General features: G+C 37.6%; 1 protein-coding gene across 4 annotated transcripts in view; it reads left to right on the forward strand.

Moving 5' to 3' along the window:
- Positions 1–25,328, forward strand: part of oxr1a (oxidation resistance 1a) — a gene marked incomplete at its 5' end in the record, with an annotated part of 162,380 nt that overhangs the window by 125,182 nt on the left and 11,870 nt on the right. For all 4 annotated transcript variants that reach the window (XM_079893747.1, XM_079893746.1, XM_079893749.1 and 1 more), the window contains 5 exons: positions 9,388–9,540; positions 10,744–10,928; positions 13,776–14,377; positions 18,988–19,150; positions 22,076–22,241. In XM_079893747.1, coding sequence (XP_079749873.1) covers positions 9,388–9,540; positions 10,744–10,928; positions 13,776–14,377; positions 18,988–19,150; positions 22,076–22,241 — 1,269 coding nt within the window. The remainder of the gene's footprint in view (positions 1–9,387; positions 9,541–10,743; positions 10,929–13,775; positions 14,378–18,987; positions 19,151–22,075; positions 22,242–25,328) is intronic.

The raw sequence follows: 25,328 nt of genomic DNA on the forward strand, positions 1-25,328 counted from the left end.
AAAATCATAGAATGTGATTGTCTGGATTTTTGTTTTAGATTCCGTCTCTCACAGTTGAATTGTATCTATGATCAAAATGACCGACCTCTACATGTTTTGTAAGTAGGAAAACCTGCAAAAACCGGCAGTGTATCAAATACTTGTTCTCCCCACTGTATATATATATATATATATATATATATATATATATAGTTTTAAAGGTCCCATTGCATTGATTATTTTATTATTTTAGAATGTTTCCTGGGGTGCCCTTATAATGTTAGTATGTTTTTTAGATCAAAAGTTGTTATAATTTAGAAATAAAAGGCATTTTCCCTAGCCTGATTTTAGCCTCTGATTTGAACGCTCTGTTTGAAGGGGTGTGTCTGCTGTGAGACTTCAGTGTAAACACCCACTGCTGTGATTGGCTAACATGCTTGCATATGAAATATCTCGCATTACATGTGGAACTCTCTCGAAAACATTTACTATTACAGCTATTATACGTTTTCACTATTACAGCTATCGGGATTAAAGAATCGTGAGAAGTTTTTTTAAGTATTTAGATCTATTCCCATCACATAAAAGGTTGCAGTGATGAGCATCGAGCAGATGACAGCCTGTTGATCGCATGAATGAAGATTTTATCATTGCAACGCAGTTTCTGTACTCTCATTAATGCTTTCACCAATGCAAACATGAGGTAAGTACAGTAAGAGCTTTGTTGTACAGCGTAACAGCGTCATTGATTTCATAACAAGTTTTGGCAAGTGTCCAGATAAACTCGCGCTGTGTGATTGACAGCTTGGGCGATTGGAAAGGGATTGTTCTTTGATCGCTTTCTGTATATACAGTATATTAATCACAGTTTAAGTAAGATTATTTTCATCCTACTAAGAGAAACGACGTGAAGTTGATCGTTTAGTCACTGGCTTGATTTACTGATGCATAAACAGTATTGAACGATTTTGAGAGAAAGATTATCTGTCTGAACTTGAACAATTACACATCAGAAATTCACATAACCCACTGGTTCTTCAGAGGCTCAGATGAAGGAACTAAAAAAAAAAATGTTGTGTTCATTTGTACATCCAAACACTGAGCAACTGCCATGCTTCGCTCGTTTGCAAGCCATGATGTCTCTCGAGGAAAAACCGATATCGCGCTCACCGCTCGCGTAGCTCATTTTCTCATGGGCGGGCCAAATTCTCTTTGCGGGCAAAGAAGAGAAAGGGGAGGTAACCTTTCCCCTTATGATGACATAAGGGGAAGATATCTAGATTCGCCCGTCTGAGCTTTTATTTTCTCAAAAATACCCAGGGCTTGGTTTACACCCATCAAAACGTCTTGCCACTGCGGGACCATAGGCAGGCTAGGGAAACTCATATTAAGGTTAAAAAACCTCATAAAGTGAAATTTTCATACAATGGGACCTTTAATTAATATTTGTATTCAGTGAGACTCATTAAATTCCACAAAAACATAAAGGGGTGGTATAATGCCCATTTTTACAAGATGTAAAATAAGTCTCTGATGTCCCAAGAGTGTGTATGTGAAGTTTTAGCTCAAAATACCCCATAGATCATTTTTTATAGCATGTTAAAATTGTCCTTTTTTGAGGGTGAGCAAAAATGCGTTGTTTTGTGTGTGTCCCTTTAAATGATAATGAGCTGCTGCTCCCGGCACAATGTGTGTGTTTGTGTGTGCGTGCGTGCTTGTGTGCGCGTGTGTGTGCGTGTGTGTGTGTGTGTGTGTGTGTGTGTGTGTGTGTGTGTGTGTGTGTGTGTTAGCAGCTCCGATTACCTCACGCAGACACACTAAAATGTCAGAAACTGTTCTGCCTTTGATATTTAAACTGGAATCGGACAATGATGGAGAGACTCAAGAAGAAATGACAACATGTAGAATGCAGCAGGACGTTTGTGAATGGTTAGTTGATGAATTTATGTTGCTGATGTGGAGTTAATTATCTTTAAGTCATTGATAAGCCTATTCTTTCATGATAATCTACAAATCGCTAGTGTGGGAATTTAACTGTTGTAAGATGCCTACAGAGTGACATGCTTTTGCATTTGTGTTATGTACTGTATTGCAATAAATGTGAAAAGACGGATGTGCTCTACTACAACAAATCTTCCTCTTCTCAACACTGCTTGCTGTTTCCGGGGGTGGGGTTTATGTAAATTTTTAGGGTTTGTGATGTCACTAACCCGTGAAGAAGCTCATTGTAAATCTTACCGACTCCAAACTTTTGAATGGTAGAGTACCTCTACATTTTACTGTATGCCTTTTCACTATATCCAGTGTTACTTGCACTTTCTTTGTTCAGATAAAATTAAGGTAGTGATGAAGTATTTGGCTTTCAATAACAACAAAGCCACATATGGATCCATTTTGGAATCTTGAGCGTTGCCATAGAAACTAATAGTTTCTGAATCTAAGGATGTGAATGGCTCCAAGTAGAATGGAGATACCTATTTCAGTGATATCTGTCAGGTGCTTTTGACTTTTACCCTGCAGAACCTGTTTCTGGTCACCAGATGGAGCTGCAGGTTGTTGTCCTAATATTTCATGTCAAACATCTGCATATGAACAAATCCACAGATGACAATTAATTCAAAGTGCTGTTGTTGATCTCAGTTAATATTAGAGTCAGCTTGACAGCATCCTTCTGTGGTTTTATGCAATCTCAGTATTCGCCTTAATATAATGACAACAGAGCTGTGGAGATTTTGAGTGTTCATCTACTGCTTCAGACTAATAGCGCTTGAGTCATTAACATGAGCTGGTGAAATGTTGCGTGTGAAGTTTAACATTACTCTAAGTGTGTGTGTGAAGTTGAGATCAGTCCGGTGATCTAATGATCACATGGATGTCAACCACCCACATGCAGAGCCCTGCAAACAGGGTTAGTGCCCTTTTTCCGGGCTTAGGTTCTAAATTAAGCCACTGGTCTCCCTCAGGCTGGATTCACTGAGGCCGTGTGAAACCAGCACAGCGTAGGTAACCTCCAGATGGCCTAGAGGACATGAAGACATGGACTTTTTTCCTCCTCCATGTCGGATAGTAACGTCGCCCAGCCAGAGGACACTGTTGGTCTCTCTCCCACGGTGTCTTTGATGTGCTTTGGTAATAGTCATGAGATGTTCTTCAAGAAGCACTGAATGCGTGTTCCTCAACCCATAGACTAGATTTTATCTTTGCAGAAAGTCATTGTGTGTGTGAACCTGTCTGTGTTGGCCTGTATGCCGTCAGTCCTTGTGCCAGAGTAATTGAGTTGCATTGTTTGCTGTGATCTGGTGCAGTAATGTTGTTTATGAATTGACCAATCGGTTAGGACTGAATGACATTATTGGCCGGTACTGGTACAAATAAGTGCAATAAATGTCTTCCATTTTAATAAGGGACAAAGTGAGAAACGTTTTTGGTTGCCCTGCAATTGATCTCGATCTCCGAATAATTTCAAAGTCAGTTTGGTTTAATCTGATTTCACACTGAAATCTGTGAGCCACTTTCTTAACTTTTTTTTATGTATATAGAAATTTTTTGTTTTTTTGTAAAAATGACTTGTCATTTTTTTTTTTTTTTTGTAAATAATGTTTTTGTAAAATTGTAATGTATCAGTTTTTTTATTTTATTTTAATATAACCATTTTTGTTTGTATAGTATAAAAATAAAAAATAAATGTGTGTATCTTTTTGTAAAAAAAAATGTCTTTTTTTAATTTATATAACATTTTTAAACAGGACTTATAATTTTTTTTGGGGGGGGGGCATACTTTTTTTTTCTTTTTCTTTTTTTTTTACGTGAAAATTACGTTGCACTATACATATTCTTCCAAAGCAACTTGACAGAACGTTTTGCTAAAAGTGAATTTCGTCAACTTTTAGGAGTACACTAGAATATACATAACCTCATCGCTAAAACACGTGGACTATTAGTTGTTCAGATAACCGACCGATTTGCAGATCTTTTGCACAGATACAGTGATCTCTTTATCCATCCCTAAATCCTGAGTAAAGCTCTACAGCATGCAGGAAAGCGTTGTTTGTTCTTTTAAACTTTTACTAAGTTCCTAATCAACATCTTCCCGGGAACACTAGATGTTCTTTTGTATTCCGGTGGTTAATAACGGCTTTGATAATGAACCTATCTATAAACAGCAAGCCGTCGTCAGAGCTCTGGAAATAAACAAAGCTATTTGTGTTTCGGTGCACGTTACACTGGTGGATCCTTCCTTCCGGCGCTGAGCGAGACAAACGCCTTCTTCCTGGGCTGCCAGAGGAGGAGAGACTGTGTTTGGAAAAGGAGGAGAGTGTTAACTGTGAACAGGGTTTCATGAAGACATGTTTTGACTCTCTGGTTGCTTATTGTGGGATCTGATGGGTGGGCCGGTCTGTCACGGCACGCGGGATGTGCGATGTTGAGGCCAGAGGGCGGGAACAGCGGCCACTGTGCTTGTCAGGGAAGATTTTGTGAGACGAGAGGTTTGGATTATAAATATTAATTGCAAATGTGTTGAATGTGTGAATAAAATGTTGTCTTCATTATTCATAGCATTCTGACGCAGACATTGTGCTTGATTATAAGCAGTGACGGCAGCAGACAGGGATGAATTTAAGCCCATTTCCTTTCAAAAGTTTGGGGTCGGCAATAAAACAGCAGTATTGTGAAATATTACAATTTAAAATTAATTTTCAGCATCATTACTCCAGTCTTCTTCAATCACATGAGCCTTCAGAAATCATTCTAATATGCTGAGTTGGTGCTCAAGAAACATTTTTTATTATTATCAATGTAATAAAGGTAAGCTATTAGCATTGTGGGCAGCACACTGACATATAGCGCAGTTGCGCTTCCGGCGTCCCGAGTTCGAATCCAGGCTTGTGGACCTTTCCTGATCCCATCCCCCTCTCTCTCTCCAACTTTGCTTCCTGTCAAGCAACTGTCCTCTCATAATAAAGGCAAAAAAACCCTGCAAAAATAAATCTTAAACAAAAAATATATATTCTATGTAAAAAACAGTTAGGATTCCTTGATGTATAGAATTTTCAAATTATGTTTATTTGAATTAGATTAGATTAGAATTAGAAATCTTTTGTAATATTATAATGAATTATGTACATTACTCTTCAAACTTTTGAATGGTAGTCTATATAAAATTTACACATTAAATAAACATCAAATTACTATACCATCTTATAGTTGATGTCTTCACTGTCAGTTTTGATCAATTTAATGCAACCTTGCGGAATAGAAGTATTTCTTTAAAAACTCTTACTGACCCAAACTTTTGAATGGTATGTGTATGTATATATATATATATATATATATATAGAGAGAGAGAGAGAGAGAGAGAGAGAGAGAGATAGTGTACATATAGTGTATATAGATACAGTGAGGAAAATAAGTATTTGAACACCCTGTTATTTTGCAAGTTCTCCCACTTGGAAATCATGGAGGGGTCTGAAATTGTCATTATAGGTGCATGTCCACTGAGAGAGACATAATCTAAAAAAAAAAAAATCCAGAAATCACAATTTATGATTTTTTAACTATTTGTATGATACAGCGGCAAATAAGTATTTGAACACCTGTCTATCAGCTAGAATTCTGACCCTCAAAGACCTGTTAGTCTGCCTTTAAAATGTCCACCTCCACTCCATTTATTATCCTAAATTAGATGCACCTGTTTGAGGTCCTTAGCTGCATAAAGACACCTGTCCACCCCATACAATCAGTAAGAATCCAACTACTAACATGGCCAAGACCAAAGAGCTGTCCAAAGACACTAGAGACAAAATTGTACACCTCCACAAGGCTGGAAAGGGCTACGGGGAAATTGCCAAGCAGCTTGGTGAAAAAAGGTCCACTGTTGGAGCAATCATTAGAAAATGGAAGAAGCTAAACATGACTGTCAATCTCCCTCGGACTGGGGCTCCATGCAAGATCTCACCTCGTGGGGTCTCAGTGATCCTAAGAAAGGTGAGAAATCAGCCCAGAACTACACGGGAGGAGCTGGTCAATGACCTGAAAAGAGCTGGGACCACCGTTTCCAAGGTTACTGTTGGTAATACACTAAGACGTCATGGTTTGAAATCATGCATGGCACGGAAGGTTCCCCTGCTTAAACCAGCACATGTCAAGGCCCGTCTTAAGTTTGCCAATGACCATTTGGATGATCCAGAGGAGTCATGGGAGAAAGTCATGTGGTCAGATGAGACCAAAATAGAACTTTTTGGTCATAATTCCACTAAACGTGTTTGGAGGAAGAAGAATGATGAGTACCATCCCAAGAACACCATCCCTACTGTGAAGCATGGGGGTGGTAGCATCATGCTTTGGGGGTGTTTTTCTGCACATGGGACAGGGCGACTGCACTGTATTAAAGGAGAACTCCGGTCAATTTTAACATTGAGCTCATTTTTTTGTACATTTGGAGTGCTGTCAATACAGAGAACAACGACAAAAATCGGTGTTGCCTACACCGAGTTATTCTATTTTTAAAATTTGCACCCTGTTGACTTCAATGGGGCAAGTACTAAACCTGCTTTTAGCCTCTTAACATCCTTGATGTGTCTTTACAAGTGCACAGAAAATGTGAGTGATTCCTTCTGAGTGAACACGAGTGAGTCTGACTGCAGTAGATGTGAAAGAAATGTATAAAAATGATGTTATTTAAGCCAGCGCAAATACCTTTGTTTACATCCTGTTTTTCGGTTGAAGTCCAAAGTAGTCGATTGCAGAGTTCACATGCATAGGTTTAATACCTATGATCACGCGCGTGAACTCGGCAATCGACTACTTTGGACTTCAACCGAAAAACAGGATGTAAACAAAGGTATTTGCGCTGGCTTAAATAACATCATTTTTATACATTTCTTTCACATCTACTGCAGTCAGACTCACTCGTGTTCACTCAGAAGGAATCACTCACATTTTCTGTGCACTTGTAAAGACACATCAAGGATGTTAAGAGGCTAAAAGCAGGTTACTTGCCCCATTGAAGTCAACAGGGTGCAAATTTTAAAAATAGAATAACTCGGTGTAGGCAACACCGATTTTTGTCGTTGTTCTCTGTATTGACAGCACTCCAAATGTACAAAAAAATGAGCTCAATGTTAAAATTGACCGGAGTTCTCCTTTAAGGAGAGGATGACCAGGGCCATGTATTGCGAGATTTTGGGGAACAACCTCCTTCCCTCAGTTAGAGCATTGAAGATGGGTCGAGGCTGGGTCTTCCAACATGACAATGACCCGAAGCACACAGCCAGGATAACCAAGGAGTGGCTCTGTAAGAAGCATATCAAGGTTCTGGCGTGGCCTAGCCAGTCTCCAGACCTAAACCCAATAGAGAATCTTTGGAGGGAGCTCAAACTCCGTGTTTCTCAGCGACAGCCCAGAAACCTGACTGATCTAGAGAAAATCTGTGTGGAGGAGTGGACCAAAATCCCTCCTGCAGTGTGTGCAAACCTGGTGAAAAACTACAGGAAACGTTTGACCTCTGTAATTGCAAACAAAGGCTACTGTACCAAATATTAACATTGATTTTCTCAGGTGTTCAAATACTTATTTGCAGCTGTATCATACAAATAAATAGTTAAAAAATCATACATTGTGATTTCTGGATTTTTTTTTTTTAGATTATGTCTCTCACAGTGGACATGCACCTACGATGACAATTTCAGACCCCTTCCATGATTTCTAAGTGGGAGAACTTGCAAAATAGCAGGGTGTTCAAATACTTATTTTCCTCACTGTATATATGTAAAATAAACACTGTCATTATTTACTCACCCTCACCCTCATGTCATTCCAAATTTGTTATGGCTTTCTTTATTCTGCTGAACACGAAATAAGATATTTTGAAGAAAGTTTCTGCAAAGTCTTTTTCTCCACGCAATGAAAATCAATGAGGTCCAAAAATACCACTGTGCCCCCACTGACTTTCATTGATGGCAGAATCTTAATTTTTGGGTGAACTATCCCTTTAATACTTGTTAAAGCATGGATAAAGGATGTCTTTGAAAAATGTTGCTAATTATAGTGTTAAAATATCGGTATTCTACTCAAGTATCCTGATCGTGTATCTGTAATTACTATAATTGAGATGCACATCAATGGTGAGCGTCTAATTGTGTCTGTAATTTTAGTAGTGAGATTTTCACAGAAGATTTATAATGTGCTGTGACAGAATCTCTATTGTAAACACATTCACTGCCTTATAGAGAGTGAGAGCAGGAGAGATGAAGAGTCAGTGTGCTGTAGTCACTACCCCAACATTGCTCCAGTTGGCTCAGAGGTGTGTGTGTGTGTGTGTGTGTGTGTGTGTGTGTGTGTGTAGAGGTGAGAGTGGAAGTGTGTGTCGGAGGAAAGCAGACAGCTGTGGGCAGAAGGTTGTGTTTGCAGGAGACCCAGCGCCCACTCTCTGCTCCCGCTGTCGGCTCTGACTATTCACACACACACACACACACACACACACACACACACAGTCACACCACTACTGTGCTGCTTCCTGTTTAGGTTGAGTCCAAGATGAGACCAATAAGAGCCCAGAATGAGACCAGTTTGAGATCAGTATGATTTAATGCAGTTCTTAATTCATTCTCTCTTACAGTACCATACACTAGCATTCAAAAGTTTGGTCTTGGTAAGATGTCTTTGAAGTCTGTTTAACGCTCACCCAGACTGCATTTGATCAAAAATATAGAAGTAACAGTTCGATTGTAAAATATTATTACAATTTAAAACAACCATTTTCTCTTTGACTATATTGTAATGTATTCCTGTGATGCAAAGATGATTTTTCAGCATCATTACTCCAGTCTTCAGTGTCACATGATCCTTCAGAAATTCTAATATGCTGATTTGATGCTCAAGAAACAATTATTATTATTATTATTATTATTATCAATATTGAAAATAGTTGTGCTGCTTAATATTTTTGTGGAAAAAGTGATACTTTTTTTCATGATTCTTTGATGAGTAAAAAACATAAATGGTTGTTGACAAAGTAAGAGTACAGACATGGGGTTAAATAGAGCCATAAACTGTCTGTGGCTCAGATCATTTTTGGTCTAAGAAGAATTTAATGAGAAATATTCAAGTTCAAATTGAGGGGTTTCTGAAAGCACGCTGCAACTGTTACATAAAATGCTGACCAGTATTTGAAGGTTGAGCAGCGAGCTCATTCGCTACTGATACAGCAGGAACCAATCAGCTGTGCCCTGTAGAGAATGATGTGATTGCAAGCAGATTGAGTTAAGGACCTATCAGCCTGTGCCATCTAGAGTTTCATGAGTCATGACAGACATTTGTAACTATTTCCAGTCATTTTTTTGTTATGTGAGTGACTGCTGTTTTTTTATTTCTCGCTGTAGCCTAATCTGTCTCGTCTCTGTCTCCCAGGACTCCAGTTGTCCACCTCGCTCCGATGCTCCTGCCCCTCCAGCCTTCTCTGCACTGCGGTCCTCCCGTGTGGTTTCCTCCACCTCGGAGGAAGAAGAGGCGCTGACAGAGAAGTTCCTCAAAATCAACTGCAAGTACATCACAGATGGCAAGGTAAGTCAGCATTCGACTTTTCTAATTGGCAACGTCTCCAAAGTTGCACAAAGTTAACTTATGGAGGAGTCCTCAGGTTATTCATTAATAAGACCGCTGCTTTTCTTCTGTCCTCTGGGAAACAAAAGACTGCAAAACTGCAAGGAGCTCCAAGTTTTGCTTATAGAGTAGGAGTTGAGCTGCTGTCTCCAGCACTGATCTGTTCTCCTTAGCGCATCTCTATGCCTGACGAGTGTAATGATGTTAGTGCCAAGATGATTTTCTCTCACACTGTCAAAAATGTCCTACCCTCACATTCACCCCAGCACTTATAGACAGAATTCACTGAACAGTGTGGTCAGTGTGGTCTGGTTCACAAACAAGCGACTCTTATGATCCAATTCTTTTAATGAATCTTTCAAAAAGAGCAATTCAGGCCCACATTTCCCAAAAGCATCGTAAGCCTAAATTGATCGTAAACCAGCTGCTCTAAAGGACTCTATGATCTACTCAGGCTTACAATGCATTTGGCAAACACAGCCCAGATCTGTTTGATGGATCCGTTACTGAATGAACTCACTCTGACTTATCAAAACCGTTAGGGATGAAGATATTTTTAATTGTTATATAATAATTTATATAATAATATTGTGTATTTAATAAAATGTGTGTATATGTGTGTGTATATATATAAGTGTGTGTGAGAGTGACACCGTAACAACATTTATAATGTTACAAGAGATTTTTATTTCAAATAAATTCATTTGAACTTTCTTTTTATCCAAAAAATGTTCCATAAATTTATTATGCACCACAACTGTTTTCAACATTGATAATAAGAAATGTTTCTTTAGCACCAAATCAGCATATTAGAATGATTTCTGAAGGATCATTTGACAATAAATTACATTTTCAAATATATTAAAATAAAAATATTATTTGAAATCATAATAATATTTCAAAATATTGCTGTTTTTACTGTATTTTTGCTCAGATAAATGCAGCCTTGGTGAGCATAAGAGACCTCTTTCAAAAACATTTATGTGTCTATTTTTTATGTTTAACAAAAAACAAAAATATATATAATTTTTTTAGCAAATATATTAACATTTTATTATTTATAATTATATTAAAAAATGTATAATTATAAATAATAAAATGTAAATGTTTCTTTGGATATATATGTATATAATGTGTATTGATGTGTAACTGCCTCTGTCACAGGGAGCTGTTAGTGGGGTGTTGCTGGTGACGCCCAACAACATCATGTTTGACCCTCACCGGACGGACCCTCTGGTTCTGGAGAGAGGCTGTGAGGAGTACGGGATCATGTGTCCACTTGACGAGGTTCAGTCTGCAGCCGTCTACAGAGAGATCACCGACAGCAAGATCCGTGACTCCGTACCCCCGTAAGACCTCTCACTTCATACTGTCACAGCACGGCACACACCTCAGCAGATTAAAGGGGTCATTTACAATGTTTCCTGGGGTGCCCTTCTAATGTTAGTATGATTTTTACATCAAAAATTTTCATAATTTAGAAATAAAAGGCATTTTTCCTACCCTGATTTTAGTTTGAAGAGGCGTGTCTGCTGTGAGACTTCAGTGTAAACGCCCACTGCTGTGATTGGCTCACATGTTTGCATATGAAATAGCTAGCATTACATGTGGAAATCTCTTAAATACTTTTACTACGTTTTTACTGTTACAGCTATCGAGATTAACGAATCGTGAGAAGTTTAAGTATTTAGATCTATTCCATCACATGAAAGTTTGCAGTGATGAGCATTGAGCAGATGACAGACAGTCTGTTGATCGCGTGAATGAAGACATCTTATCATTTCAATGCAATTTCTGCACTCTCACAAATGCTTTCACCAAATAACAATGCAAACACGATGTAAATACAGTAAGAGCTTCGTTGTGCAGTGTAACAGCATCATTGATTTCATAACGAGTTTTGTCAAGTGCCCAGATAAACTTGCACTGTGTGATTGACAGCTTGGGCGATTGTTCTTTGATCGCTTTCTGTATATATTTTATTTATAGTTTAAGTTCTGAATTTGATTACACATCAGAAATCACTGATTACAGATCAGGCATTGGAATAAACATGGTTACTAACATGTTTGTGGAGTTGCTGGCAGATCCATATCGTAAAAGTCTGTTTGCAAAGCCTGCTCCGAAACTACGACTGAATTACCAAATAATCCACAGTTATAGAACATTCACATTGTAAAAAAAAAAAGAAAAAAAACCTTCCTAGCATTAGGATCCTTTGGAAGGTAATGGTATTAATCCTGTGTCGATCTTTTCTCGTTCTCATGTAACTATTCACTAACGTGCCAGTGGGCGGCGCTTAAGACGCGTTGACGTAGGCATTGATATTCTTCTGCAAAGGCAGTATTTCGCTGCCCTGTGACGTCACACAAGTCTCCACTTTTGAGATCCTGTCATTTTCTGGCCTTGGTTTCAATAAAAGCAGTTTTTTGGAATAACAAGGAAGTTTTGAGTTTTGAAACTTACAGGGTATTTTTATAGTATAACAAACTCTCAACTGTGAAAAGATCAAGAAAAATTTGAATTCTCAGTTCATGACCCCTTTAAACCAGTTATTTGTTTGTCAATAGACCTTATTCACATCATTGCCATCTTTGATTTTTAGCGGGAATGAAAGCGAGGCTGTGAGGGATAGACATGCATCTCTTCAGTGGGTTGTACTGTTATTTAATGTGTTTTTGGATTGCATTGCAAAAATAGCTTTTTCAAGAAATGTCAGTAGACAAAGAACTCCAGAGAACATGAGTTGTGGAAAATCAGTGATCTAGGAGCTTTATGCAGCTTTTTATAGCGGATGCCATTAAAAACACGGTAAGTCTATCCCTCAAAGCCTCGCTTTCATATCTGTCATGGCGCTGCTCTGAATAAGGTCTATTACTTGCTTACGGTCGTTTTCAGACCTGTAGATTGTTTGTTTTGTTTCGAAACAGGGACTTACTTTGTTACAATGTTGCATTGCTTGGTTTGGTTTGCATTCGACAACTGTCCTCTTATTGGACAGAGTTTCCTCTGCATCATCAGTCAAGATGATAAACAAGTTCGCTCCACAAGCTTATTGTGACTTTTTATGAACGCAAGCTAAGTTCTTGTCCTTGCTCTTCTATAAGTAGCACAAAGGCCAAAAAATAACATTATAAAAATGACTTGAGCCACCAGACTAATGGTTTTGATGAAGAAAGATTATGAAAAGAGAAAATTGCAGCGGCATTACTCGTTATTAATTGGATTCATCTTCAGATGTCTTATCTAGATTAAAGATCTCTCATGTGACAAATCAGTATTTTGTCTGCAGTGAGCACGAGGAACTACGCTGCTGTACGATTATTTTAGATATCCAGCGTTCAGCTTTATTATACAGGAAATGGATTTTTACTCTAAGGTTAATGAAGCGTGAATTCAGCCGCCTACATCTGAATTATTCACCCATTTTGATTTGTAATAAGAAGTTAATGATTTTAGCTGCGTTTCCACCCCCAGATATTTATATCCTCTGTTGGTTTATGAATGATGATGTGTTTTATTCAGCTCAGAGCGGTGTTCGTTGGTTCATCAGTCAGACGAGGTTCACTGCAGGGTTTCAGTAGTGGATCTGAAGCCCAGGCGCCTTTGATCGTGCAGATGTACAGACAGAGAGACCTACTTTTCATTTGCGCACTTTTATGCTGGCTTGCACGTGTATTAATTGCTCCAAATGGCTTTGATTATGTAGTACCATCCACCTCCCATGTACTTTTTACTAAAGCACCATCCAGACAGACACACGTTATTGTGCACTTGTCTTTCAGATGTTTCAGGCTGTTGCTTTACTGCAGTACAGAGGCCGTATCTAAAATGACATATCACGATAAGACGTCTGTGCATTTTAGACTTAAGATAAGAAGCGTCAAAGTGGTAGGAAACAGTGAATAAGAGAATCAAAAGTTGCTCATGCACAGCCCGCTAACGGTTGCCTTAGTCACATATTATACTGTAGTACAAAACCAACTGAAGATCGTAATTCCACTCGTGTTGTTCAGAAGTAGGGTTTTGTTGTTATCAAGTTTTTCACAGTTTATAGTTTTTATAGTATAATTCTTGAAGATTCTAAAAAATAATAATGTAAAGAAAATTAAGAAAAACATTAATTCCTACTACTACTGTTTTATTAGAATACTAGTTTTAGTAAGTGCATCTCATTGTTTCTGTCTGTACCACAGGGATCTTGAAGCCATGTTCTCTGGAAGCTGTCATCAAACAGATCAGCGTCTGCGGGAGGGTTACGACAGCGCCAGCACTGCCCCCCGCAGCACCGAGGGCTCCTTCTCAGAGGACGTCTTCACCGAGTCAGAGCTCTCACCCATCCGAGAGGAGCGGCAGTCCACAGAGGAGCTCCAGCAGGAGGACAAGTCATCGGGAGCCTCGTCTCAATCCGTGCAGACCCTCCTCCGGGAACCTTCAACAGCTGACGGCAGTCATACAGAGGAGGGAGAACCAGCCAGCGACACTGCCCAGCCCAACACCTCAATGAGCACACCCACCAGCAAGGACCACCAGCAACCACCCCACTGCCAGACCTCCTCAGGTTCTCAGAGCTCGGCCCCTGGAGCAGACGAGGCCACGGGACAGGAAAGCAGCCCCGATGGGGCTAAACTGACCAGAGATGGTACTCGAGATTCAGAGACGGACGTGGAGGAGCTGAGGAAGATGTGGAAGAGTCACACTATGCAACAAGCCAAGGAACAGCGAGAGAACGTCCAGCAGGCCCAGAAAGAGAATGTGCAGCAACCTATGGGCAGCCAGACACTGAGCTCAGCTGAGGGTACGAGAACATGTCCTCCAATGTCTTTCTGCCATTTGTGATTCTGAACAATCTGTGATAGAATTTGTTTGTATGTTTTTTTTTGTTTGTTTTTTTACTTAATTAATCATTAATTTAATAATATGTTATTAAAAATATATATTAATAAAAAAAAAATAAAAATAAAAAAATATATATATATATATATATATATATACAGACCCTTTCCAAAAAATTAGAATATCATGGAAAAGATTATTTATTTCCAAAATTCCATTCAAAACGTTAAACTTCCATAGATTATAGATTAAGGGCCCACAACTTAAACAATTTCAAATATTTAGTTGTTTATTTGTACATAATTTGGGCTTCCAGCTCATAAAACCCACGAAAACAGGATTTCAAAAAATTTGAATATTACATGAAATCATGAAATCCTGTTTTCGTGGGTTTTATGAGCTGGAAGCCCAAATTATGTACAAATAAACAACTCTAAATACTTGAAATCGTTTAAGTTGTGGGCCCTGATTCTATAATCTATGGAAGTTTAACGTTTTGAATGGAATTATGGAAATAAATAAACTTTTCCATGATATTCTAATTTTTTGGAAAGGGTCTGTATATAAGTAATTTTATATAGAATATCTTAAATATATCAATTTTGTTTAATGCATTTTTTTTTAAATAAATGAAATTAATTCAAATATATTTTAATTATATATTTGTTAAATATTTTATACATGTTATTTAAGGTATCTTGGCATTTTCTTTATTTTAATACAATTATATATATATACAATTTTAATATATTTTATATATAATTGCCTAAAATTTTCTGAACAATATAAAGTTCTTTCTCTTGAGCCAGCGTGCACATTTAGTGTCATTGTAAACTGCATTGACATTATAGTACAGCGTTCTTACATTTTACTATCAAAGTCAGCTTCTGTCTTGGTGTCTGGGATGGGGCATGCTGGGAAGTGCTGATAACCTTGTGTTGTGTGGCTTTGTTGATGGCAAGACGAGAGAGTGCTGGGAAATGAAAAGTGGCTCACCTGTTATCACCTGAGGGAGCGCAGGGACAATTTACCGCGGCTTTTACACGCTGCTTTGATCTCTTGACACGACTGAGCCAGCAGCCCTCTGTCTGACGGCGAAATAAGCTAAAGCCCATCAAAACTGACAACTGCACATGCACACTAACATTACATGAATGAATGAATGAATGAATGAATGAGGCATTTACATAGCGCTTTCATATGTACTACTGTACACCCAGCGCTTTGCTTTACAATTATGTCAGGTGATCTCTCCTCAATCCACCATGCATCAGAAACAACAGGCAGTTCTTTCCTTAAAAAAAGATAGCTGAAAATTTTAATGTATTATCTACAAATAATGTGTTTAATCACAAGTTGTTGAATGTGTTGGCAGAACTATTTTTTTGTTTATTTATTGCCTAAGGTGTTGATTTTGTATTAATACTCTGCAAAAAGCTAGCCTGGTTAAAACCAGACCATTCTCAGTAGTAACTGAGTTGTTGGTCTGGCAAAGCTTCATTAATAACTCATTTCCAAAGGGGCGTCACCAACGGACGTCGCTCAAATGCCTCTGGGCGCAATTGGATAGACCTAAAACCAATCAGAGCGATCGTCATCGTGTAAAGCCATATGCTGCGTCCCAATTCGCCTAAGTTACACTACGCCATAAAAGTATGTAACGTTACTCTTTTTGTGAAGAAAAGGTATTTACTTTTGAATGTGTAGCAAAAAAGTAGGCAAGCTTTGGGACATATACTACTTCGTCATCTTTATCGGATGGATCTGTCGCGTGCATCCCACGTAAACTGCCCTGTCAATCATCTTGTCACAGTTAAAATCCTCTATTAAATCGAATTTAATTTCCTACCGTTTCGGAGAGAAATGTAGTAGCACGTTCATCTGCCAGTGGGTCTTTCATGGAGACTGTCCTCATGTGTTTGCAATTTGAATATAATAATGCATTTAAAAGTTGGTGCGCTTCACCAACGGACGTCGCTCAAATGCCTCTGGGCGCAATTGGATAGACCTAAAACCAATCAGAGCGATCGTCATCATGTAAAGCCCGCCCCAACGTTTCTGATTGGTGCCGCGATTTCGACGGATTAGAAATGGGCTTGAGTGAGCTCTTTGCCAGACTACTTGCAGAGCAAATCTAAATTTGCCGGAAGTTGTCTGGGTTTTCCCAGGCTAGCAAAAAGCATGTCTTGTCTTGCTTTTCAGTAAATATATCTAAACAAAATACACTACCATTCAAAAAGTTGGGGTCGGTATGATTTTTTTAATGCATTAGTCTCCTAGGCTCACCAAAGCTGGATTTATTTGATAAAAAATACAGAAAATCTGTAATATTTTGAAATATTATTACAATTTAAAATAATCATTTTCTTTTTTAATATATTTTAAAATGTAATTTATTCCTGTAATGCAAAGCTGAATTTTCTTCAGTCTTCAGTGTCACATGATCCTTCAGAATTATGCTGATTTGATGCTCAAGGTACAATTTCTTATTATTATCAATTTTGAAAACAGTTGTGCTGCTTAATATTTTTGTGGAAACTGTGATACTTATTTCACTTTTCTTTAATTAATAGAAAGTTCAAAAGTACCGCGTTTTTTAGATGAATTTCTTTCAAAAAAATCGTACTGACTTTTGAAAGGTAGTGTACAATAAATGATAAATGAAAGCTTAAAACAAGATGCGTTCACAGCAAAAGCGAAATAATTTTTTTCGAAATAATTTAAAGTTTTATGCTTAAAATTTAAATAATAATAAATCAACAATGCAGTAAGAAAAATAAACTTAATTCAAAGGGAAAAGGAAAACTTTTCCCTCTAAACTAAATATACAAGAAATTTTGTGTAATGTAAACTATATCTTGTTTTAAGAGGTTTAGATGTTTGTTTTTAATAGGAAAACAAAAAAAAATTGCATTGTGTTGTACTGAACTTATTATAACCCTATAACCAAGGTTCTGAATGGTTATCATATTCATATTCAGTGGTATTCAGAGGGTAGAGTGGTACAGGTGCAAATAATACAATGGTATGATATACACATGAGATGCCAGAGCGCTATTATTCAGGGCTGAGCAGTATGTCCACTAGGCTCCATAATCTTATAATGGAAAGCAGATAATGAAATGTTCATTTTTAGACTCCCACTTGTATATTTTTATCATTATTCCTCCATGCTTTTCAGCTCTAGACGTGCTAAGCTCTTTGTATACCCCAAGATGCTTTCCATCCCAGCGTATGACTCATCTACTGATGACTTATATACTGTTATTCTACTCTAACGGCTGATCCGGCTTTTAGAATGAGCTCAGGAGTGAGTTAAAGGTGTGGTGATATGAGAAATCAAAGCAGTTTCCTAGATCTTGTGGGATAAAAAAGTTGAAAACATATGGCTTGTTTCTGAACATCTGCAGCTTACTGACATCAGATGAACATGTGACTACCTACATGTCAACAACGCGTATTTGTTGTTAATAAATTCCAGTCACGATGAGGTAGTTCGGATGAAGCAGTATCGATGTAATATTATTAATGTGTGAAAATGAGGTTGGACATTTTACTTTTTTAAATTTGACCTGTTTTATATATTATCTAACTATAAAACAACATCATAAAAGTAGTCCATATGACTTGTGCACTATGTTTTGCTTCACAGCAACACAACATGGAAGCACAGCCATATTCATCAGTCTCATGTCAGCTTAAAAAATGATATACAGTGCTAGTCAGAATTATTTGCCCCCCTTGGTAAACATGATAAAAGATGGCTGTAAAAATAAAAATCTGCATTGTTTATCCTTTTAAAAATATTTAAAAAGATATATATATATATATATATATATATATATATATATATATATATATATACTTTTTAATATTTTTAAATATAAATATTTTAAGATGACAAAAAATTATGACATGACCTCTTAAACTTACTAAAAAGACTAAAATATACTTTTTAAACAATATTACGTTTTCCCCTCGCTTTTTCAACAGCAATACTAATCAGCCTAATGGCATGGGATTGAACTTTGCTCCTGTCCCAGCGAATGTCCCTTTGTGAATCATCGAACCATTCTGACAAATCACAAGGGGTTGTTACCGCAGCTCAGGTCCGACTTTAAAAAGTCATCTGAATTACACACCAAATTAGCCCATTGAAAATGAATGCCCCCCCACTGTGTGCTGCAGTGTAAGTAGATTAATGTTGCATTGGCTGTGTAAATGGCTTTGGCTCTTACAGCACTGGTGTAAGGTGTTTCTTTCTGCATCTCTCCCGCTGCGTTAACCTTCTAATCAGTTATTAACAAAAGATGCATTTGATTCAGCACTGGATCTGATCTCCCGGCAGGGTTTAGTTCATTTGAGGCACTGTTTTTATTTCAGTGACTATTGAATACTGTGCTTCATGTCTTTGATGATCGATGTATTACTGTGAATTTCATAGACTGCCATTCAAACTAAGTCTTGTATTAGTAGTTTTTGCAAGCAACATCTCAGTCGCAGTTATTTCTTTATATTATAGTAGATGTTTTAGCTGTGCTTTTAAGATGAGCTTTTGTCTCTGTGTTTCAGGCCCCATGTTGTCCAAGGAGAGGCCGAAGTCTCACAAGTTTCTGTGTCTGCGAGTGGGCAAGGCCATGAAGAAGACGTTTGTGTCCAACGCCAGCGCCTCAATGCAGCAGTACGCACAGCGCGACCGCAAGCATGAGTACTGGTTTGCCGTTCCCCAAGAGAGGTGAGTCAGACGTGGACTCAAAGCATGAACTAATATTTACAGATAAAAATGAGATTAACATAATCAAAGATTAATAAATGCTGTATAAGTGTTGGTCATTGTTAGTTCATGTTAACTAACCAAACAAAACCTTATTATAAAGTGTTAGCATTATTTTTACTGCTATTATTATTATTATGAGTTGAAATGTGACCTATTTATGTTTCCCTATGAAATTACAGCATAGCTCAGTTGAAGTCATTTTGCAAGAATTCATTATTATTTTAAATGAGAAATTATGTAAATTTGACTCGGTCTTTTATGCGATTAGCTCTCTAGTACTGAAACAGCACTGTCTTTGTCTCATTTCTTCTACACTGTGATTTCAACACAAGCGCTCAGTGTTCTTCATCCCACTGGAACTTATTCTGTGTTATCACTTTATGAGATGAGTCACAGATATTTTTTAGGAAACACTTTCTGGGCTAAATCAGAATGAGAGAGTCAGAATAGATTAGCGTTGACAGTCTGCTTGTTGTGTGGTGTAGTATTGAACAGAGTTTGTACTCCTGAAGCACTGCAAAGCTCTGTGGCCAAACTGCTGTCTGTTGTTATCACTGAGACATGGTCGGGCTCGGCTACGTGACCTAGTTGGGTGGCGACCCGGATGATCAGTGTAAAGTATCATGACAATAGTGTGAGAGCAGGGGCCGAGAGACGAGGCTTTGAAGCTCACGCCACTTGTCAGCCTCCTGCCGCATCCTGATGCAAGTCACACTGAGTTTTCCACGGCTTTGCCTATTGAAAAAAAAAAAAAAAAGCAGACATGCACTACCATTTAAAACTTATGGGTCAGTAAAAAAAAAAAAAAAAATTTCTTAAAAGAAAGCAGTACTTTTATTCAGCAAAGACGCATTGATAAAAATATTAATCACTGATCAGAAGTGCCGGTAAATATGTTACAAAAGATTACTTATTCAAATAAATGTTGTTCTTTTAGACTTTCTATTCATAAAAGAACACTGGAAATAAGAAATGTTCTTTGAGCAGAATGATTTCTGAAGGATCATGTGACAGTGAATACTGGAGTAATGATGCTGGAAATTCAGCTTTGCATCACAGGAATGCATTCCATTTTCAAAAAATATATTATTATAATATATTCAAGTAGAAAAGTTATTTTAAATTGTAATAATATTTTACATTGTTAAGGTTTACTTTTTACTGTATTTTTGGTTAAATGGTTAAGCATAAGAGACTTTAAAAAATATATATATATATCCTACCGACCCCAAACTTTTGAATGGTATTGTATATTAGAGATACCTGATTTTTTTAGCAAAATATATTAATGCAATAAATGAAGAAAAAGGTGAAATAAAGATTCACAGTATGTCCACTATTTTCTGATCATACAGAATATCTTATATACGGTGCTATGCATAAGTTTAGACACCCATGCTAAAGTTGACTAAAAAGAGGAATAAAAAATCATCTTTTGGAAATTGAACTTAATGCTTTAATTTAAAAAATGAGGAAAAATCCAACCTTTAAGGACACCAATTTTCTTTGTGAATGAATAATGTATCGTAAATAAATAAATGTTCTTCCTTAAAATACAGGGTGCATAAGTTTGGACACCCCTATGTTAAATTCCCATAGAGGCAGGCAGATTTTTATTTTTAAAGGCCAGTTATTTCATGGATCCAGGATACTATGCATCCTGATAAAGTTCCCTTGGCCTTTGGAATTAAAATAGCCCCACATCATCACATAGCCTTCACCATACCTAGAGATTGGCATGGAGTACTTTCCATAAGATCATCTCTCAATGCAAATCAAACCAGCTATTAGGCTAACTGAAATAAAACCATGCCAATCTCTAGGTATGGTGAAGGCTATGTGATGATGTGGGGCTATTTTAATTCCAAAGGCCAAGGGAACTTTATCAGGATGCATAGTATCCTGGATCCATGAAATAACTGGCCTTTAAAAATAAAAATCTGCCTGCCTCTATGGGAATTTAACATAGGGGTGTCCAAACTTATGCACCCTGTATTTTAAGGAAGAACATTTATTTATTTACGATACATTATTCATTCACAAAGAAAATTGGTGTCCTTAAAGGTTGGATTTTTCCTCATTTTTTAAATTAAGGCATTAAGTTCAATTTCCAAAAGATGATTTTTTATTCCTCTTTTTAGTCAACTTTAGCATGGGTGTCTAAACTTATGCATAGCACTGTATTTGTCCCGAAACTCCTTAATTAATAAAAGTGGAACACATTTCAATATTTGGATTATTCTGTATCCTACCAGTAAGAATGTAGTTTAAAGGTGCACCAAGGGATTTCTGAGAAATCCGCTGTTGAAAATGTAAATCAGCAGCTAAACGATTAATTTTGTGAATATTTTTTAGATCAGTGTTTTCCAACGCCTGTGCAGCGACAGGTTGTCAGGTGTGCCAGCCTATAATTGGAAATATAATTGGAGGAAGGGTTATGATCAGGCAATAGGACCCTTGTTAAAATAGGAAAAGCTTTCCAGTGCTGGAGAGACCTGAAAACAGACACAGAAGTTGCTTTATTTCTACTCGATACATGAGTAACGTTGGTTTCTGCTGTTTTTCACAGAACCAAGATATGCGAGGTATGTTGTTGAATCACATCTGATTCATCCATACTTGGTCGTTGCCTGTGTTGCATAGCGTTTTGTTATTTTGGGAGCGGTGTGTTTGTTTGGGTGCCGATTTCAAATATCAACAGCGTTTCTCAGTAATCGCTTACTGCACCTTTAACATATTTAACAACGTCTAAATCCATTCCACAGAATTCCTCCGATTTTCCCCTAAAATAAGGGCAGAAAAAATTCATCAGATTCTGTGTATACAATTAATAGATGACATGTAGTATCATTTTTAACAATGTATTTGCGGTTGTTTCTCTAGGTCAGACCACCTGTATGTTTTCTTCATCCAGTGGAGCCCTGATGTTTTTGGGGATGGGCTAGGAATCATCAGCCGTGATCCTGGCTTCATCGTGGTAAAGAAAATCGAGGAGTCAGAGGCAAACGAGGAGCAGCAAAATGTAGAAAATTCAACCAAGGAGTGGGAGGTATGGCCCGTCCAGCTACAATGCTTGGATTGATATTATATATGTGATTTATGCCCATGTCTGTATTCTCTATGTTGATATGCACTATATTTGATTCAGATATTTTCTCTTTATTGTATTTGCACCTGTCTTTGTGCCTTTATTGTTTGTTTCTATGTTCCAGGTGTCTGGAAGTGTCTTTATTGTGTTCCCCGCACTTAATACACCTTCATGCACCAGTCATACTTTGTTGTCACATCTCCTGTTTTCAATCTTGCTTAATGTTTCTCAGACTGGGTTGTTTTGCATTTGGTCGATAAGTTTCTTGTGAAACCAAGATGCATTGTTCACTGTGAGTTTGCAGCTGGTGTTTTGCATGATTGTGCAATTGTTTTATTATTATTGTTTTGTTTTATTTTTTAAGAAAGAGGAACATGTATGCAGTTTATGCATGCATGAATCCCTCGGTCATGTTTAAAAGGCATGGTTTAACCCGGCTAGAATGAGATACAAGCAAATCATGCCTACAGGTGCAAGTGTTGTTTCCTCATGTATTATGCGTGGTGTGGTGGTCCAGCTCAGTTTGGATGTTTTACTGATTGAATAATAGGAAACATTACCACCTGAGATTTCCCTGCATGTTATTGTGTTCCGGTTGCCGTATTGAAACTAATCTGTGGCACTGAGAAACCGATACTATGACCATGGCAGCATTTAAATTTGACTTTAAATTAATGATGTAGGGAACAAAATAGACTGATTTGTTATTCTAGAACTGGAGGATCTTTGCAAAGCCACATGATCTTTTGATATGAATAAATAAAATTAACTTTCTCTAATCATGGCCACAGGGGTGGTGTGGCGTGAGTCATGAACTCAACCGTATATGGTGACGGGATACTCAGGGGTCAATTGTAACATTTAACAACCCAGAGTAATGACACTTAAGTGCAATTGTTTTTTGAGAGAAATTTTGGTTAGCTCGTATTTTCCTCTGCAGTCTAAAATTGTGATGTCTGTTAATTTAAACATTGTTCAGCAGTTAAACGTTAACAAGTTGGGGGCATTCATATAATGTACATTGTTTCCAGAGGATGCACTAAGATCAATCTGGGATAACATGGATCATCAGGTTTTGCTAGTACTTGTGGAATCTATGTCTGCTCGAGTGCTGTTGTCATTAAAGCAAAAAGAGAGGCATACTTTCCAGCTTTACACTCAGTTTGTTATGCTGATAAAAGGTAATGCTGGTGTAAGTATTCAAGAAAGCAGTTATATTATTACTTTGAGATGCACTCTTATTTGATAAACAGCGAGTGGATTAGTATAATTTTTAAGTGTTAAATTTGCTGTGGGCGGTTGTAATACTCTGACTTCTCATGTCATATGTAATATTTCTCAGTGTAAATATTATAATCGTTGGCACACGTGCATGTTAAGTAGTAAAAGATGTAACATTTTACAATTTCCCCGGTTACTCTCGGTTAAGATTTGGGTTAAAGCATGTAGGCCTACTAAATAAATGTACTTACTATGAGTACTAAACAATATCAGACATCTTGTATTATATTGCCTCAATTTTGCTACTTTGTTGTTTCTCAAAACATAGTGAACAGTCCATCATTGTGGGCATCATGCTCAAAAAAATGCTTTCTAGGTTGGCGGCAACTCACTAGGTTATTTAGTGTTCATGCATGGTAAGTGGCATTTGAAACATGGCCAGAGTGTTGCAGTTATTGTGCTCAAAAAGCAGTTTATTGGTTTAACGATAAGGGGACTAAATACAGGCATGTTTAGTCTAGATACAGAACGTGTGTGTTTAACTCTGAACTAGTCCTCATCGACAGTATGTTTTTCATAGTGTCAGTTTGGATCCCTCCGTGTTATATCATTAATCATTTTAATCTTCTCAAGCATTACTGAAAAAAATAAAATAATTTAGAGGTCGCGTTTTAGGGAGGTGCGATCGTCCCTTTAAAAGCACTAAAGTCTTCCGTAAACGAGGCGGAACGTATTTTACCAGAGCCAATCAGAGTCCGAATTGTTCCGTTTCGTGCGATATCATTGGCTCTCAGAGGTGTCCGTCATTATCTTGTCGTTGTGTTTATGTCTGAATATGGCAAGTCGTCCGGCGTCGGCCGAAGGAAGGCTGCATGTGACAGATAGTGATACCGTGTTCTCTAAGCGGGTGATGGAAGGAAAACCACTGACTCCGAAGTACACTTATGTATGTAATCACAAGTGTTTTGTGTGAATGCGTTTACTGAAGAGTAATGTGTGAGTGGTCTGTTGAATTATTAGCGTATAATGTCTGGCTGAGTTGATTGACGCGGGTTGTCTTCACTGGTTTGTGTTGCTGCTTTTAAAGTCAAACAGTATAAAAGTGAGATGTGATATTCTGCTGCTGTTACTGGTCTTTCATCTGTGATGCTGGAGCGTGTGTGTGTGTATGTGTGTGTGAGAGAGAGTGTGAGAGAGAATCAGTGGATGTCTCACCTCAGACGAGATGCATTTTTTATGAATGCTCTAGTTTACCTTCCTCCTTGTACATTATTGAGGGTTGTAAAGTGGGAACTTATCGGCTAAAACTTTTATTTACCGTCTTGGAGTAGAATGACTGTTGGCTTGATCATTTCTCCTTTACTGTCGATTAACACTGCAAGTCAGCGTGTTGCAGGACTTTAAAGCGATACTTCACCAAAAAAAAAAAAAAACTGCCATCATTTACTCTCCGTCAGGACATTCCAAATTCCAAACCAGTATGACGACTTCCGTGAAACACGAAAGAGGAATTTAAAGTGAACGTCCTCGTTGCTCTTTTCCATATAAGGAAGGTGAATAGGGAGTGGACTTTTTAAAGGGATAGTTCACCCGAAAATAAAAAATGCTGTCATTACTCACTCACCCTCATGTCGTTCCAAACCCGTAAGACTTTCGTTCATCTTCGGAACACAAATGAAGATCTTTTTGATAAAATCTGAGAGCTTTCTGTCCCTCCATAGACAGCCTATACAACTGAAACTTTGACGCTTCAAAAAGTTCATAAAGAGATCGTAAAACATCCATATGAATTGAGTGATTTAGTCCAAAATTTCTGAAGATTGATTG

Source organism: Squalius cephalus (genome assembly GCF_949319135.1).
Source record: "Squalius cephalus genome assembly, chromosome: 15".
Taxonomy (NCBI): domain Eukaryota; kingdom Metazoa; phylum Chordata; class Actinopteri; order Cypriniformes; family Leuciscidae; genus Squalius; species Squalius cephalus.